This window comes from Gossypium hirsutum, chromosome A07 (genome assembly GCF_007990345.1).
Source record: "Gossypium hirsutum isolate 1008001.06 chromosome A07, Gossypium_hirsutum_v2.1, whole genome shotgun sequence".
Taxonomy (NCBI): Eukaryota; Viridiplantae; Streptophyta; class Magnoliopsida; order Malvales; family Malvaceae; genus Gossypium; species Gossypium hirsutum.
The window spans coordinates 81964395-81982971 of NC_053430.1; the positions used below are offsets into that span (position 1 = coordinate 81964395).

The 18577-nt window shown below is 29.2% G+C and overlaps 2 protein-coding genes across 2 annotated transcripts; both read left to right on the forward strand.

Moving 5' to 3' along the window:
- The first annotated feature begins 1737 nt into the window (after positions 1–1737).
- On the forward strand, positions 1738–4526 carry LOC121231884 (probable galacturonosyltransferase 9). The gene is made up of 3 exons (XM_041116926.1): positions 1738–2121; positions 2337–3563; positions 3955–4526. The coding sequence occupies exons 1-3, from the start codon at positions 1951–1953 to the stop codon at positions 4228–4230; spliced, it is 1674 nt and encodes a 557-aa protein (XP_040972860.1). The 5' UTR covers positions 1738–1950; the 3' UTR covers positions 4231–4526.
- A 3405-nt stretch (positions 4527–7931) lies between these two features.
- LOC107954838 (6-phosphogluconate dehydrogenase, decarboxylating 1) lies at positions 7932–10804 on the forward strand. The gene is made up of 2 exons (XM_016890526.2): positions 7932–8111; positions 9108–10804. The coding sequence occupies exon 2, from the start codon at positions 9116–9118 to the stop codon at positions 10571–10573; it is 1458 nt and encodes a 485-aa protein (XP_016746015.2). The 5' UTR covers positions 7932–8111; positions 9108–9115; the 3' UTR covers positions 10574–10804.
- Positions 10805–18577: the final 7773 nt, after the last annotated feature.

The window sequence follows — 18577 nt, forward strand, 5'->3', positions numbered from 1 at the left end:
TGAGGATTAATTTTTAAAAAAAAAATTAAATTGACATAATATGTAAATTTTAATGATTAAATTTTTTATTAATATTCTTTAACTGCCACTTCACCCCTCCATCACTAACATTTAATGGAACTTGACAAAATAATAATAATTAGAAAACCATTTTAAAAAATTTCAAACTTGTTAGTATAATTAAATGATTCTATTTTCCATGGAAGTAAAAAATATGAAATAAATTGTACTTAGGGGGGTAATTTGTTGCATTTCTAAGAAACTATTGGAAAATGTGACAGCTGTTCTTTTTGGGTTTTGTATTGGAGATGTGGGTGACTTGAGTTAAGAACCGCAAAGCAGAGAAAGAGGGAAAGAAATCAATACAAAATTGTGTGTGTTTAAAAGTATTGTTTTACATTTTTAACTTAGATCCGTAAGTTTTTTTTCACACACAAAAAAAAAATTTGTATTGTTATACATTTTTTATTAAAAACTAGCATTAGATCCCCGCATGCGCTTGGGTTTCTAATTTTTTAATTAAAATTTAAATATTTTTAAAATTACTTTTTATTAAATAATAGCATTTATTTAATCAAAAGTTTTATTTTTAGATGTAGTCATATTAATATATTTTAGTTGTAAAATTAAATTTATATAATTATTAAGATATTAAGGACAAATTAATTTAAGTTAATCTAATTCTTTATATCACCATTTAAAAATAAATGAACTTTGTAGTAGAAAATGACAAATGATTTTACACAAAGTAACAAGAGAAGTTAATGCTACATCTCATATATTTGGTTGGTGTAATGTAGAAGAATCCGTATGAGTTTATTAGGTTCAAGGAAATTTCTACAGAAATTATTGAATAAGTTTGAATTGATGGGGACTCAATTTGTAGTGTAATTATTTTATCTCTATATTTTATTTACTAAAAAAACACAAAATTAAAATACTCTTTTTCTGAATAAATCATGTTTAGATGCTAAACCAAGAGATTGAACGTATTGATCAATTTCTTTAAATATATAAACATATTAAAACATATTGTTAGATGAAATATAAAGTTGAAATCGGAGTAGGGAATTGGTGATTTAGCCCTATGGCTATGCAACCGATATTAAAAAACTGGAAGGAGATAGAAGTAAAAACAGATTAAAAACCTTCTAAACCAAATTTAAATTAATTTTTATAATTTACAAAATGAATGTTTATTTATTTCTTAATTATTTTTGAACTTTCATGAATTTTTTAATATTTTAAAATTTATAAAGATTGAATCGAGAAGGGGTGGTTGAACCACCAATTCAATTCTTTGAACATTAATAAATTATTTTCATTTCTTTTCCTTTTTACCGATCCCCCTCATTTCTATTTTTCCTTTATGGGATAAAGCAACTTTCTTTTCTTTTATCTTCATCATTGAAATTTTTTTTTATCCATATTAGTCTTGAAATTTATAATTTTTCTCAATTTAATCCTTAAACTTAGATTTCGTAATGTCTCCATCACCTAAAAATGGTTTAATTTTCTTTGTGATAATTTTTAGATTGTATATAATTTTTTAATTTTGAAGTGATGAAATGACAGAATCTCAAAATGTCTTATAATCACACCTTAATGGAATCTGGCCTGATTTAGGAAAAATTGCAGAATTGAGGGATTAAATGTTAATTTCAATATTTAAAATAAATTATTTTTTTAAATTGATATAAAAATATAAAAATAATTAAAAAGAAAAATGATTTATAATTAGTTTTTTAAACCCCGAGCGTAGCCGGGTAAACAAAATCTCCTTTTTTGTAAAATCAATAAAATACTCATAAACACCGATGCGGAAATCAACTTTTCACACATTTCCCTTATCAGATCTCAGATCTCAGTAACCTTCCACTTTAAACACATTTCAGTTTCACTCATCACTTCAAGGGAAGAAAGTGATCAGTGGGTTCTTAGCTGAATTCAATGGCTATCGCCGTCAGGAGCAGTCGAGGCGGCGGATCAGGCGGAGTTGGGGCTGGTTTCCGTAGTTTGTTTTCTTACAGGATCTTCATCTCTGCCTTGTTTTCCCTTCTCTTCATTGTCACTGTCTCCGTTCTCCTCACTTCTCGTCCTCCTCCAACGCATCACCACTCTGTAATTTTACCTTCTTCTTTTATTTCTCTAATCCAATTCTTCACTTACACTGTTTCCAAATCCATCTCTTTCTGGCGTTTTCCCTATGGGTTTTTTTTGTTTTGTTTTTCTTTTTCAGCTGAGCTTTGAATACTGCAAAATTCAAATCTTTTTGGGGTTCAAAATGCCTGTTTAGATAATCTAACCGTTTTTTCTGTTTGGGTTTTTTTGAGCAGAGGCTTCCAAGTGGCGCAAATGCTTACATGCATAGAACATTTCTGGCTTTGAATTCAGATCCTCTCAAAACAAGGTTAGATTTGATATACAAGCAAGCCAATGATCATATCACATTAGTGAAAACATATGCAGCTTACGCAAGAAAGTTAAAGCTTGAAAATTCAAAGCAATTGAAAATGTTTGATGATTTAGCTAAGAACTTCTCAGATCTTACGTCAAAACCGAGTTTGTTTGAAACAGATGGGAATTTAGATGAGGATGTTTTAAGGCAGTTTGAGAAAGAAGTGAAAGATAGAGTGAAATTTGCTAGGTTGATGGTAGCTGAATCTAAAGAGAATTATGATAATCAGTTGAAAATTCAGAAGTTGAAAGATACCATTTTCTCTGTTAGTGAATCATTAGGTAAGGCAAAAAAGAATGGAGCTTTAGCGAGCTCTATTGCTGCTAAATCTATTCCTAAGAGTTTGCATTGCTTGGCAATGAGGCTTGTGGAGGAGAGAATTTCACACCCGGAGAAGTATAAGGAAGAGTCGCCTACGGCTGAGTTTGAGGATCCTAGTTTGTATCATTATGCTGTATTTTCAGATAATGTGATTGCAGTTTCTGTGGTGGTGAGGTCCGTGGTGAAGAATGCGGAGGAGCCTTGGAAACATGTGTTCCATGTGGTGACCGATAGAATGAATGTGGCTGCTATGAAAGTTTGGTTTAGAATGAGACCTGTGGAAGGGGGTGCTCATTTGGAGGTGAAGGCAGTGGAAGATTATAGTTTCTTGAATTCTTCATATGCCCCAGTGTTGAGGCAGATTGAGTCTGCTAAGAAGCAGAGGTTTAACTTTGAAAAAACAACAGAGAATGTGACGAAAGATGGGAGTAACATGAAGTTAAAAAACCCCGAGTCTATGTCGATGTTGAATCACCTTAGGTTTTATTTGCCTGAAATGTACCCAAAATTGCATAAGATTTTGTTATTGGATGATGATGTTGTGGTTCAAAAGGACTTGACAGGGTTGTGGAAGATAGATCTGGCTGGAAAGGTAAATGGGGCTGTTGAGACCTGCTTTGGGTCGTTTCATCGTTTTTCTCAGTATTTGAACTTTACACATCCTCTAATTAAGGAGAGATTTAATCCCAAGGCTTGTGCCTGGGCATATGGGATGAATATTTTTGATCTTGATGCTTGGAGGCGTGAGAAATGCACGGAAACTTATGAGGAGTGGCAAAACTTGGTAAGTGTGTTATTTTCTTTTAAGTTAACTTAGTGATGTTTGATACTGATAAGGCTATTAATATGTTAGCAAACTTAGCATGATGTTTGGTTTCCTAGCTATCAATCCATTGACTTTGATGGAGGAAAATCAATAATACTTTTACCTGCAAAATTTAACAAGATGCTGAAAATCAAAATCAGTGCTTAGTCCTTCTAGTATTAGGTTGGTTTTTGGATTGAAAATTGCAAACCATAGAAATTATTATCAAATAGATACAACTTTTAGGAGTAAAACCAATTTATAACGTCAAAATTTGCATACAACACCTCTGATATACTAATGGTGAGAATTATGGATTGAAGTTTGAAAATGGATGTTTAATTAACTTTTCATTTGACCTTCTGATCAGAATGAGGATCGAACTCTATGGAAATTGGATGCTCTTCCGCCTGGCCTGATCACATTCTACTCATTGACTAAATCATTGGACAAATCTTGGCACGTGCTCGGTCTTGGATACAATCCAAGCATTAGCATGGATGAGATCAACAATGCTGCAGTCATTCATTATAATGGAAACATGAAACCTTGGCTCGACATTGCTATGAACCAATACAAGAATCTTTGGACTAAATATGTGGATAATGATATGGAGTTTGTGCAGATGTGCAATTTCGGAGTTTAGGTTAAGTTAAAGTGCTTGTGCTTCTCTCCGGCAATCAAGGTAACAAGAATACAAAGTTGTAGTGATTGTTCATAGTGGCTTGATGGTTATATCATCACATAAGTTTTATTTATTTTCATTATCCCATTTATTGTAGAATTTCTATTATCGATTCATAAATTTTGCTATTTCTTCCTCTCGAATATAAGCATGAATTGTACTCAAACCAGATAGCGTTATGTACACAAGAAAATGATTCTTTGTTATTAGTAAAATCTTTTCCATCAATAGATTTGGTTCGAAATTTGCCATGTTAATACATAAAGCTTTACAAGTTAAGAATTTTTTTAATTTTCAATGTCTGATCATAGTTTAAAGGATAATATACATATACATACATACACAAATGTATGTATTACTCTCTGTAGCTTCCTTTTAATTAAATACTATAGTTCCCCCCGCCCATTTATGAATGATTTTATTTATCTATTGAATTTGCTTTTGAAGGAGTCATGTATTAAAAATACGAGAAACTTTTTTAGCAAAAAGAAAATAATTTAAGTAGAAATATAAATAACTTTTGATATCATGAGTAAATTCGGATATCGATTCGGTTATATATATAATTTAAGTGGGAGTAAATAATTTAGAAAAATAGATGGAGTTGGATTTCCGAAGTGTTTTTTCTACAAATGAAAAATGGCATAATATCAAAAATGGTCCTTGTATCTTATCAGATTTTCATTTACTCTCAAAATTTTATTTTGAAGTTTTGATAAAAGAAATCATGTAACGAAGGGGATTTTTATTTGTGCAAATGGTACTTCGAGCTTGGAACAAGCATGAAGAAATTAACGATACTTCTTTATCTTTTGGTTGTTCTGCCGGATCAGTCGCTCAAGAACTTTTGGTCTCTATTCGGACCCGATGGAAAAAATGGGATCACTTCTTATGAGTTCGTTGAGAATGATTTTGATCTAGTTCATGGCTTATTAGAAATAAAGGGTGAACTTGTGGGATCCTCACACACAAAAAAAGACTGCGGTCAGTTTAGTAATGATCGAGTGACATTGCTTTTTTGATCTGAGCCAAGGAAATATGATGCAATGCAAAATGGGGGCATTATTCCAAGTTTTTAGTTGAGCTCCAATGTTTTGACAAAAAATGGAATAATATCACAAATGGTCCTCTCATAATTTTATCAAATTTTCAAGATAAATTCTTGAAAAACCAATTCTTAACTTGAAACCTATTTATGTCCTACTAAAATTGAAAATAAAAAAAAACAATTCAAAGAAAATAAAATTGTTATCATGAAAATCTGAAAAAATATGGAGACTATTCTTGATATTATGTCAGTTTTCATTTAGGGAGACAAAAAAGGAAAACTATATGGAAGTCGGTTACCCCAGCTGCCAACTTCTACCCCAGTGTCTTACTTCACCTATCCTATGTAATTATTTTATTTCATATATATGAGAAATATAAAAAACCAGAACTTTTGTGTTTTATTATTTTTATATAAATATTTTAAATAAAAAAGCTAAAACAAAAAAGACTACCTACTCAACCCGAATCTTATGAGTGTTTGGATGAAATTTTTTTAAAAAAATTTTAAAAATGGGTTTATTTGTTCCTCCATTCACTTTTTCAACTAAATTATTTATATGCTTCTTGAAATTGGTTTAAACTTAATTTAATACTCACTTTCCAATTAGGTATACGAAGTATTTATCTGTTATATATTTCAATTACAAATATTAAAAAAAAATACTCATAATCAATTACAAAGCATTACGCTGCGTGTTTATAAAAATATATATATATTTTTAAATGTATATGCACATTAAAAAATATAAAATATATATAAAATCTAAAAATCATATAAATTATAAAAAAACAATAATTAAAAAGAATTTAGTTGAAATTAATAATATTATTAAAAATATAAAAAATATTTAATAATTTGTAAAACTTATTTAACATTGAAAATTATTTAAAATTAATAAATAGTATAAAAATTTTAACATTCTGTTTACATTTTCAATATTATTTTATTATTTTTATAAAATTTAAAATTTTAAAAAAATTATAGTTTTTATAATTTTTTATATTTTTAATAATTTAATTTTTTTTTCAATTTTTATAATAATATTATTAATTTCAATTAAATTCTTTTCCATTATTTTATTTTTTAGTTTTTTACAATTTATATTTTTTTCTAGATTTTATATATATTTTTGAATTTTTTTATATATTTACTTTTCTTTTATATATTTTTAAATACGTACATTTATAAAAAAATATTTTTTTATATAAAGATGTCACGTGTCACTTTGTAATTGACTATAAGCTTTTCTTTTAGTGTCTATCAAAAAATGAACTTAAAAATGATAACGAAAACATAATTTAGGTCCAAATTAGGAAATGAATATACTTTAAGTACCAATTTGAATAAATATCAAAGTGAGAAAACGAATAAAGTCGAAATTGTATATTAAAGATTATTTATATTTAGTAGTACAACTTTGATTATTCATTTAAATATAAAAATTTATTCAATGTTTGAAATTCTTTTTTTAAAAGCTAAAATATAAGCTGATAATCTATTTATTATTTTAATTTTCTTTTCATTCCATTTTATCCTATTCAATTTTTAAATTTTTTTTTAATTATAAAAGGGATAAAGTCCTAAATACGACTCAAACTCATGTCATATCTGAGATGATGGACACCATAATTAGGAGTGAGTATTCGACCGAGTCGAGTCGAATCGAATAAAAAATTTTCGAGTTAGTCAAGTTGACAAATCCTATTTTAACAACCGAACTCAATTTGAATTTTTTTTGTCGAGTTAACGAATCCTATTATTTATATTTAATGTTGCATTTAGATGGACCGATTGTTTAACTAGTACACGAAGTACAAGATTATTTAACTACATGAACAATATAATAATTTTGCCTTTTAACTTAATGGGTAAATATTTATCAGAACAACGTAGTTTTATCCTTTAACTTAATTATTTTGAATTTTAACTTTTAAAAAAGTAAACATTTATCAAAACGACGTAGTTTTGTCTCTTCTTATTTAGATTTTTGAATAACTTGAATTGTGTAATTCATATTCGAGTTAAACCGAAAATTTAATTTTTTATTCGAGTTGATCTAAATAACTTAATTAACTCAAATAACTCGAACTATTTAATTCAAAATTTAAAATTTTTATTAAATTTTCGAATCGAATAGGATTTTGTTCACCCCTAACCCTAACTATCAACATACAATTTTTTATTGAATATTTTATTTCTAGTAAAATGAAGTGAGGGAGTTTGTTTATGTTTGGTTGAATTTTAAGACTTGCAATAATCATTGATATCTCCAAAATTGAAGATTTGTAGTTGAAAATGAAATTAAAATAGAAAAGAGAGAACAAAAGAATATTCTCAAAAATGGAAAAACAAAAATATAAAGGAAAAGTGGCAAAAGAGTAGTTGGCTACCTAACAAAATGAAGTATCCTTCTTCACCAGTCACCTGGCTCCATTTTGCCGTATTGCTACCATTTTTAACCAATTTTTTGTATTATGATTAATTACCCATAAATTTTCAGTAATTTTATTTAATCAGATTTCAATTGGAAAAAAAAGTAATCATATAATTAATTATCTATTTTAACTCAAAAACTAGAAATTAGACACAAAGTGGGTCAGTGGGGAGCCCTCCCACCTACCACAATATCAACGGCGATGCCAAAATTTGACCATTTTAGGATTTTTTTTTCTTATATATTTACTCAAATACTATCTACCCATTTGTCTATTTTCCTCAAAAACCCACATCTTTGATTTCCTTCTATAAAAAAGAAGAAGAAAAAAACAGAGGAAAGAAGGGACTTTTTGAGGTTTGGTTTCTTTTTTCTTGTGTTGAATTTCAATAAAGTTTGGAACTTTTGATCTGTTTGTTTGATCCCATCATGTTTTTAGTTTCGAAGATTTGATTTTTTTTTTTGTTAATTAAGCAAAACCAATTGTCTTTCTGGCTTTTACTTGAGAATTCTTGTCTGAGTTTGGCTGATATCTGGGTTTTGGTTTTCTTTTTTTGTCATTGTTAGTTTGGGATTTGAACGAATACAAAATTTATTCAGCTGCTATTAGTTGTGGATTTACAATAGTGTTATGTTATGTATGATCTGAGAAATTTCAGTTTATTTTCATCATCTATTTTACTGGGTTAGTTGATGAGTTTGTAGAGCATGGATTCTTTATTTTTTAATTTGAATTAACAAATAGTTTAGTTTACAGAAGTTATAGCTTCTGCAAGGTTTACCAGTGATCATATCTAGGGAGATTTCAATTCATTCATTTGTTAAATCTGCTATTAGAGAGGGGTTATTGTTATTATTGTTATTGTTATTACTATTATTATTATTATTAAAGTTTTCTTATTTGATTCTCACAAACTGTTAGCAATTTCATTCCATTGTTTTTGAATCTGTTAACACTAGAGGTAATCTTCTAACTTATTTTTTTATTATCATAAAACATTAAGCTTTGTATTTAAGTAGAAGGTTCCAATTAGCTTCAATGGTTAAGGACTTTGTTAGTTGTACTGTGGACCTGAAATTGATTCTTAGTTTTGAAGAGATATGAATTTTCTGAGAGTATGAGGGTGACCAATGATATATGGCTGATCCATTGCACAAATATGATTGCTTTTAGTTTCAAGGACATTATATGATCACTGGTGTTTTATGTGTATATATATACATATGTATGTATATGTGTGTATATATAATCTATTAGAAGTTGGTTTTCTCATTTTGTAGTTTTCTTTGTCTCTATTGTCAATTTTTATTTTCTTCTGGTTTGTCACTGATTATGATGTGCAAATTTAACAGGAAGAACTATGGCTCCACCTACAAGAATAGGACTTGCTGGTTTGGCTGTTATGGGCCAAAATCTTGCTCTTAACATTGCCGAGAAAGGCTTCCCCATTTCTGTTTACAACAGAACTACCTCCAAAGTCGATGAGACTGTTGAAAGAGCTAAACAGGAAGGGGATCTTCCTTTATTTGGTTTCCATGATCCTGAATCTTTTGTTCAGTCGATCCAGAAACCTCGAGTGATAATCATGCTTGTTAAGGCAGGGGCCCCTGTTGACCAGACCATTAAAACTCTCTCTGCATACATGGAGAAAGGTGATTGTATCATTGATGGTGGCAATGAGTGGTACGAGAACACCGAGAGACGGGAGAAAGAAATGTCTGGACTGGGTTTGTTATACTTAGGGATGGGAGTTTCAGGTGGTGAAGAAGGTGCACGGAACGGTCCCTCTTTGATGCCTGGAGGGTCTTTTGAAGCTTACAAATACATTGAAGACATTCTTCTTAAGGTTGCCGCTCAAGTTTCTGATAGCGGACCCTGTGTGACTTACATTGGAAAAGGTGGATCAGGTAATTTTGTCAAGATGGTTCATAATGGAATTGAATATGGTGATATGCAGCTGATTGCTGAGGCTTATGATGTTCTGAAATCTGTTGGAAAATTATCGAATGAAGAACTACGGAGTGTTTTCTTGGAATGGAACAGGGGGGAGCTTTTGAGCTTCTTGATTGAAATCACGGCTGATATATTCGGAATTAAGGATGATAAAGGAGAGGGTTATTTAGTTGACAAAGTTTTGGACAAAACCGGCATGAAGGGTACTGGTAAATGGACTGTACAGCAAGCTGCTGATTTGTCCATTGCTGCTCCAACAATTGCAGCTTCTTTGGATTCAAGGTTCCTTAGTGGGTTGAAGGAGGAAAGAGTTGAAGCCGCTAAAGTTTTCAAATCAGGAGGGTTCGGTGATGTCTTGACCGACAAAACCGTGGACAAGGCGAAATTAATTGATGATGTAAGGCAAGCACTTTATGCATCCAAGATCTGCAGTTATGCACAGGGCATGAATCTCATTCGTGCAAAAAGCATCGAGAAGGGTTGGGACTTAAAGTTGGGGGAACTGGCTAGAATATGGAAGGGAGGCTGCATCATCAGAGCTATTTTCCTTGACCGAATCAAGAAGGCATACGACAGAAACCCTGACCTTGCAAACCTTCTTGTTGATCCCGAGTTTGCAAAGGAAATCATCGATAGGCAATCTGCATGGAGAAGAGTTGTTTGTCTTGCTATCAACTCCGGTATTAGCACTCCCGGCATGTCTGCCAGTCTTGCTTATTTTGACACTTACAGGAGGGAAAGGGTACCTGCAAACTTGGTTCAAGCTCAACGAGATTATTTCGGTGCCCATACTTACGAAAGAGTGGATATGGAGGGATCTTTCCACATTGAGTGGTTCAAGACAGCGAAACAGCTGAAAAATTAACTTTACCGATGGGGTACTCTCCTGAGCAGCGAATGCTTGCGATAGTATCTGCTCCGTACTTGTGCTCTACCAAGCTACACCATGATTATTTCCTTTTTCTCTCAACATCGTTTCTCAAATTTATCTGCAAATTTTAGACAGTGTCATATTGTGTTTGAATGTGGTGTTCCATTTTGTTTTGTTTCTGGTTTCGAGCATTAATCAATCAAGCCTGCGGACCCTTTTTATTTACTATTGTTGCTTCGTTAAGTTTTGCTTTTTTTTGTTAATGTCCTCGGCATTCACAAATCTTTCAAATATTAATGATGTGAAAGCCTCATTGCATATCATATATAATCACTAACCTTGAAATTATGGCATTCTTGTTTTGATTTTGGCCTTCATGGGGGCATTTAAAAGGCAGAGAATCTGACATTGGAGAACTGTGGGTTTGGGTTTATACAAATAGGAACGAAGGATTATTACATTTGTAGATTGACCATATAGTCTTGTTTTTAATGATTAAATATAATTGGTTAGTTGTAAAGAAAACATATCTTAACTCCGCTCATGATTAAAGTGAATTCATTACATATAGTAATCCTTGTAGAAATGTTAGTTAAGAATTTAAGGTTTATTAACAGAAATTTAGAAGAAACACCGATTATTTATGGGTAATTGTCATCACTAAACTTTAACTAACCACCCCTTTGTTTCAGCTTTTATCTCCGGTGCGTTCGGAATGTTAGGAGAAAAAATTGTGATTGAAACGTACCTCAGTTTTGGAGGTGATAGCAACATCACCACTGAGTTGTTATAAACGCACTAACCACCAAATTTTTTACCGGAGGTTAGTAAGAAAAAAAGCAGTTTAGTTAAATGGTTATTTACATTTTAGTCCTTTATTTTTTTTTGTTTTTCATAAAATTTTTTATTTATTTTTTCAGAAAAAATGAGTTTATATATTAATTAAGAAATGAATATATAAAATTTATTTTCTTATAACTTTTAAAAAAATTCTATATAATAACTAAACACATTTTTATCATAAAACTAGTATTAAATAATAAAAATAAATATTACATGAATAATATTAAAATTCATTAGTAAAATAATTATTTAATATATAATTTTAATAGAATTTAATTCTTTATTAATAATATAAATATCAAATAAATTATTTAGCGACTATTTGATAAAGTAATTTTTTTTAATTTTGCATTTAGGGACTAAATTGTGAATATGTCAAAAGTGTCATTAAATTTCTATAAAATTGGATTTTTTAGGGTTGTATAAGGACATAATTGAAATTAGAATGAAAAACGAAGCACAATTGTGAAAGTTATACTTGTTCCGGTTCTGGGGACTAAATTGAATAAAATTAAAAGTTTAGGGAAAATATGTAAAATGAAATTAAAAATTATAAGCATTAATTTGAGTGTTATTATGAGATTAGTATTGATATTTTAAATATTAACTATTATATAAATCAAGTTGTTGATTTAGGGGAAAAGGGAAAAATTGACGAATAGTCCCTGTTATCTAAAGTAGTATCGTTTTTTCCAGGTAAGTTCATACAATATATATATGTTTAATTTTCTGTAGAGTTTCGTTTATATATTCGTTAATGTCATATTGATATCTTGAACTGGTTATGTAATTGTACCTAAATTGAGAATTGAATCAAATTGAAATGGATTGTTACGAATTGGTATAATGTGAAGTTAATCTCGAAGAAATTTGTAAAAGTCTCATATACAAGGCTATGAGTTCTTCCCAAGTTCCAAGCTCCTGTATGTGTTACGAAATCGAGAATACAGGTTCATGTTCTGAGCGCCTGCATATGTTGCGGACTTGAGAATACATGAATAGTAAGCCCTAGCCAGGCTATTTATCGTTTAGATTCAACCCTAATGGGTAACCAGACACTATTTTTTTCACTTGTATACAAAGTTATTTTACAAAGTTTCATCGGGGTAAGAATAAAAGATGGAAATGTGAAAATATGAAATTGGTGTTGGGAAAAAGGATGAATATAATACGAATGACTATGACAAGGATACATGATGCAATTTGAATGATGAAAGTGGGCAAAGTGATAAATTAGAAAATGGATTCAAGATGAATTTTGAGTTGAAGCTGGTATTTTATCATTTGAAATTATATATATGGTTTGAACTAAATCTCATTTGGTTGATGTTGTTTTGAATGTTACAATAGGTGAAATTGTTTCATATTGATTCATTTAATTGTTGAATGGTTAAGGCAAGGTTCAACAAATGGCTTATTGATATTTTGGTTAAAAAAAATGATAGTTTCATATGAATGTTTAGGTATGATTAATTTGTTAAGAATGGTAAAGTTTGCCTGTTGTTTAATGGTTGAATTGTTGGTGTTAATGAGGGCATTTTGGTTACTTGTATGAATGATTAGTAAATTGATGTTTTGGTCTTGTAAGGTGCATATCTTGGAGTATGTTTGAATGGTGTTAAATGACATTTTAGGTTATTTGGTATGAACAGAATGTAACTTGTTTAAAATAAGTCATTTATGATGCACACAGGCTACCACACGGCATGTGTCAAACATGGGTGGTTGACACGGCCGTGTGTGCTACACGTTTAGGGTAATTTTTAGTTCACACGGCCATAGTGAGTTGCATGGCCATGTGACTCATGTTTTATTATTTTACCTATCTTTTTGCAAAAGTTTCAAAATGGTCCTAATTTAGTCCCCAACTTGTTTAAGGGCTTTCATAAGCTTGATTGAGACTCTGTTTTGTTTGAAATGCATGTTTAACGTAGAATTAACTTATTTATATCGAATATTATTGAGTAATTTTTATACGAATGTTTCTATTTACTGTTGTGACATCCTATAACTTGAGTCCTATGACTGAACCGAATATGAGGTGTTACAACGACTTCAAGATCTGTAAGGAACTTTAGAAGCCATATTAATTCTTTGGTAGCCTATGAAATAGCCACATATTCGGTCTCTATAGTAGAGTCAGCAGTACAACTCTGCTTTACACTTCTCCACACAATGGACCCAATGCCTAGGACAAAAGCACAGCTTGATGTCGATTTCCTCAAACCCTAACATGTTTGGAAGTCAGAGTTAGTGTATTCGATAGAAGTAAGATCTCCTCCGAAATACACCAACTTATAATCTCTCATTCTCTGTAAATACTTGAGTATATGCTTAACTGCTTGCCAGTGTCTTGGCCCTAGATTCGTCTGATATCGAGTCACTAACCTCACTACAAAATAGATATCTAGACGTGTGCACAACATAGCGTACATGAGACTTCCTATTGCCGAAGCATAAGGAATGGCTTACTAATTTCTTCTATTAAGAGGATGTACCTATTTGATCAACAAAAATTATTATTCATAAATTACATTGAATGTTTTTAAAGTAATGATACCATTCGTTAAAGTAAACGGAGATATTTTGCCATTATTAGTTTTCTTCATTGTTGTTTGTCTGAGGGATAAGGACAATACTACTCTTCATGGCAGTGTCATTGTTGGTGTTTTGCCATTATTTTGCTTTTATATTTTGCCATTATTAGTTTTCTTCATTGTTGATTGTCCGAGGGATAAGGACAGTACTACTCTTCATGGCAGTGTCATTGTTGGTGTTTTGGAAAGTGACAAAAACCTCTTTTTCTGGAATTCTCAATGTTGATGGTCTAACATGGCACTTTCATCAAATTGGATGATTATCTTGGAGCATTGTCAATACATCAAATCGAGGCTGATGTATGTTAAACCACTTTGCTTTTATATGGTTTGTTCACCTATTCATACTTCGCCTATCTTTAGAGCTAGGCCCTATCTCGTTTAGTGTTATTTTTTTTAACTGTTGTATAGTTTGCTAATTGTGGATCATGTTCATTTCCCCTAGGGTTTGAGGATGTCGTCTATTCAACTGTTTGTATACTTCAAATTTATTCAGCCACATGTAGTCAAGTAGATGCTATTTCGTGTTCAAAAATACAACCTTCAAATATTCCTTCTTTTCTTTTTCTTTTGAATTTTTCTTTCATTATTTTAAAAGAATATGAAAAACAAAAAAAAAACAAAAAAATGATGAATGATAATATCAAACTTAGAGGTACTCATGGGTAGGGTTCGGGTCATGCTTAAGCATGATATTAATATAATTTACATTTGCTCAAGTCTGGCCAGTCCGGCCTAAAATTTTGCCTTAACACTCCTATATTTGCAAAAAAATTAATATAAGCCCATTTTAGACCAACTCATATTATTTTTAAATTTTTAAAAATATATATTTTATTTTATTTTAATATTTAATAATTTTATATATTTTTTATTTATTAAATTTTTTATAGTCATCTTAACATTATTTTAATATTGATATTAGGGTAGTTTATATACTTAGTATAGGTTTATTTTTTAATGTGTTCTAAATTACATAATATAAAATATTATAAACTTAAAACGGGATAGGAGCCCGACCCATATTTTCAATAGGTCTAATTTTTTTTTAAAACTCATTTTTTAAACTTAATATACTTATCTAAATCCTTCAAAATTCCGGACAAATCTTGAATCCTAGAACAGTTGTAATCAACCCCATTAATGGGTGTCATTATTTTACACAACAAATATCGTCCACCAAAACCATACAAATTCATGTCATTTTCCATACTCAAAACTTTATTTCTTTTTTTTTTTATTTCCGTGGGTAAACAATATTTCAAAGTTAAAAACCCACAGTTTTTCCCCTCCTGTTTATACTTGTGCATTTGTATTTCAATATGCTCATAATTGGTATTAAGAAAATTTTGAAACATATATTCTCTCTCACTAATATAAGAAATTAGGTGCAGCAGTGGGGTTCCTTAAAACCATGGGTGATTCCATTTTGATACACCCTCCCACCATTAATTAATATTAATAGCAGAATATACAATTATTTATATATAGGTATAATATTAAATTTATCCTTCAATGTTTCCATTTTTATCAATTTGGTCTTTATTTTTTATCTAAATTTAGCCCTCAACTTTTAAAAATAAATTTGTAAAAATTCAAAAAAAAAAGTAGCATAATGTAAATGTGATTTGTCATTCGAGTTGTCAATTTTAAAATTTTAATATTTTAATTAATATTTTTATTAGAAAATAATAATTTAATTATTTTTAAAAGGTTGATAATTAAATTTAATTAAAAAGTAAAAACTAAATTAATAAAAAAATATAAACGTTAAAGTAGTAAGTTTGAATTATGCCAATACAAAATAAAGTACAACTTTGTGAAGTCATTGACGTGTATGATTAAAGAGAAAATATTGTTCCTACGTCTCCGAGCCGTCGCATCCAGCTGCACTAATCCTAATCAACAGTGAGTGCCACCACATTTTCCAATTTTAAGAAACCAGATTGTTAATTTGTCAACAAAGTGGAGCAACTAAGGTGCACAACAACATACAAAATTCTTGTCTTCACATTTAACCAAGACATTAAAATACCAATAAATGAGGGTTTTCTTAAGCAATAATTGCATTTCATTTATGACTCAAAATATAAAATATATTATTTACGTTGAGAAATTATCTGAATGAAGCTCATTTATGATGTAATTATTTTGTACAATCAAATAATAAATTTTGAATTTTTTGATAAATAAAATAATTTTAATTGATAGATATCCGAAATTTTGTATTGTTTATTGTGGATTGTAAATTTAATAACTGAATTTGTAAATTATTCTTTTTTATGTAATCTAATTTTTAGACTATTTTAATAAAGAATTAGAGTGTCGATTTTCATCTACATCTGATCATGAGTTAGATTGGATCGAGTTGATGTAAAATTTTAGGCTCAAGTTTGGTCCAAAAAATGAGCTTTAAATTCCATCCAAGTTTGGCTCAAATTAAAAATTCTAAACTCGAGTTTGACTCGGCCCACTCGTATTAATTTTTTCTATAAAAAAATTTTAAAATTATAATACATCAAATACACTACAAACATTAAAATAAATGTTTTCCAACAAATTGAAAATACATTAAATAAAATTTTTATACTTAAATAACACTAAGATAATTACAACTTAACAAGCAAATGTCTCTAAAATAGTAGTAAAACTAACAATAAAACAATAACAACAAAATAGTAGCAATATAATAACGAAATGACAACAAAACAATAATAAATAATAATAGAAAAGAAACTTTACCTAATTCAGGTTGGGTCGAGCTCACACAAAAAAATCTTATCCGAAGCCAGGCCCATTTAAAAATAAGCTTTATTTTTAATATAAATTTATTTTTCAAATCTCGGAGTTGAACAAATAACTTACTCATGATATTTTCTATTCCCCTCTAAATAGCTGGCGTTATAATTACTGTTTTTTACTTGAAATCCAAGCAAATCTTTGTGAGAGTCTTAATTCTTAAAATAGCTTCAGGATAGTGACATGGCTGGAACTAAATGACTACAATAGTAGTCATTTTCATTAACTTTATAATCTAATGCTTTGCCGTAATTTTTCAAATTATATGTCAACAATGTGTAATATGATTTGATTTAGTATAATTATATATTTGTATTGAAAATATTTTTAAGGTGATTTTTAATTTATTACATGTATAAATATTTATATTTATTTAAGAATAAAATAATTTAATTTATTTGTCTTTTAAATATACATAAATAAATTAAAATTAAAATTTTAAGTGTAATTTTATTAAATTTAAATTCATATACTACATTATAAATTTAAAAATATATATTATATGGAATTTTAAGATTTATCTCTTAATGATTTTGATTAGGGCGAATACAAAGGGCAGATTGGGGGCTATCTCCCAAAAATATTGAAAAATTGTAATTTTAATTCTTCTATAAATGATCAAATTATAAATAAATATAGGAAAAAATTATATTTTAGCCCCAAAATTATATTTTGATATTTGGTATATATTCAAAACTTAGATGAATTGTTTCTAAAAATGAGGGGTGTGAATCAATTCATTGTAGAAATAAAATAAATCGAGGAAAATGATATGCTAATTATAGGAACAATTCCAAAATTAACCCTTAATATTTGGCTGATTTTTAATTTGGCCCTTATTATTGTTTTTTAAGCCATTGAACCCTTAAACTTACTTTTTTTTTTGTGTGTGTGTGTCAAATTACTTAGATTTGGTTAAATCACCCTTAATATGATGTTGACATGACAATCTATGTTACAATTGACATAGATTAATTATTGATGTTGTATTATTTTGTTTTATATGTCGTGCCGATAAATAATTTAAAATTTATAAAAATAAAAGATTAAATTAAAAAAATCAAATATTTAGAAAAGAATGTTGAAAGTTTAAAAAATAAAAACATACATATTTAAAAAGAAAAAAGGCCAAAACATTAGGGACTAATTTTGACATTATACCTTAATGGCATAAACATGACTTAAATAATGGCCCTTAAAATTGTTCCATAGACAACCATGGAAATGCTAAGTTTTGTGACGAATAAAAACAATGGTTTTGTCACACAATCAATCAAAGACTTAAGTGTCATCATCATATCTATGCTGTATTCACATATGGAAGCCGAAATCCGCCCGCCATCTCCATGCTCCCATCATATCTTCTTTTATTATGCTTTATTAGCTTAAAAGAGAAATGCCCCAAAGCCACTACCAAAATCCTTCTTTGCTTCCTTTTATTTATTTATTTTTGTCTCCCACTAAATCAAGTTGAGAGCACAACTTATTTTCTGTTTTCTACTACCATTTTTATTAAGGTAATTATTTGATATATTTACGATGAAATTTTTTAATTTTATAAATAAAATTATTAAATGTCACGTATATTTAATTTATATTTAAAAAATTTAAAAATAAAATATATAATAACTTTTAATTTATTTATAAAATTTAAAAATTTCACAATATTATTAATAAGTGAATTAATGATAGGGCAAGTAATAAAATGGCTAGGCCTAGGCTTAAGATATATCAAAGGTTTTTTTTTTTTTAATAATTT

Coding starts and splice junctions, on each gene's coding strand:
- LOC121231884 (XM_041116926.1), top strand. CDS start 1,951: ATGGCTATCGCCGTCAGGAGCAGTCGAGGCGGCGGATCAGGCGGAGTT. Junction 2,122..2,336: donor CTCCAACGCATCACCACTCT/GTAATTTTACCT, acceptor TTTTTTGAGCAG/AGGCTTCCAAGTGGCGCAAA. Junction 3,564..3,954: donor ATGAGGAGTGGCAAAACTTG/GTAAGTGTGTTA, acceptor CCTTCTGATCAG/AATGAGGATCGAACTCTATG.
- LOC107954838 (XM_016890526.2), top strand. CDS start 9,116: ATGGCTCCACCTACAAGAATAGGACTTGCTGGTTTGGCTGTTATGGGC.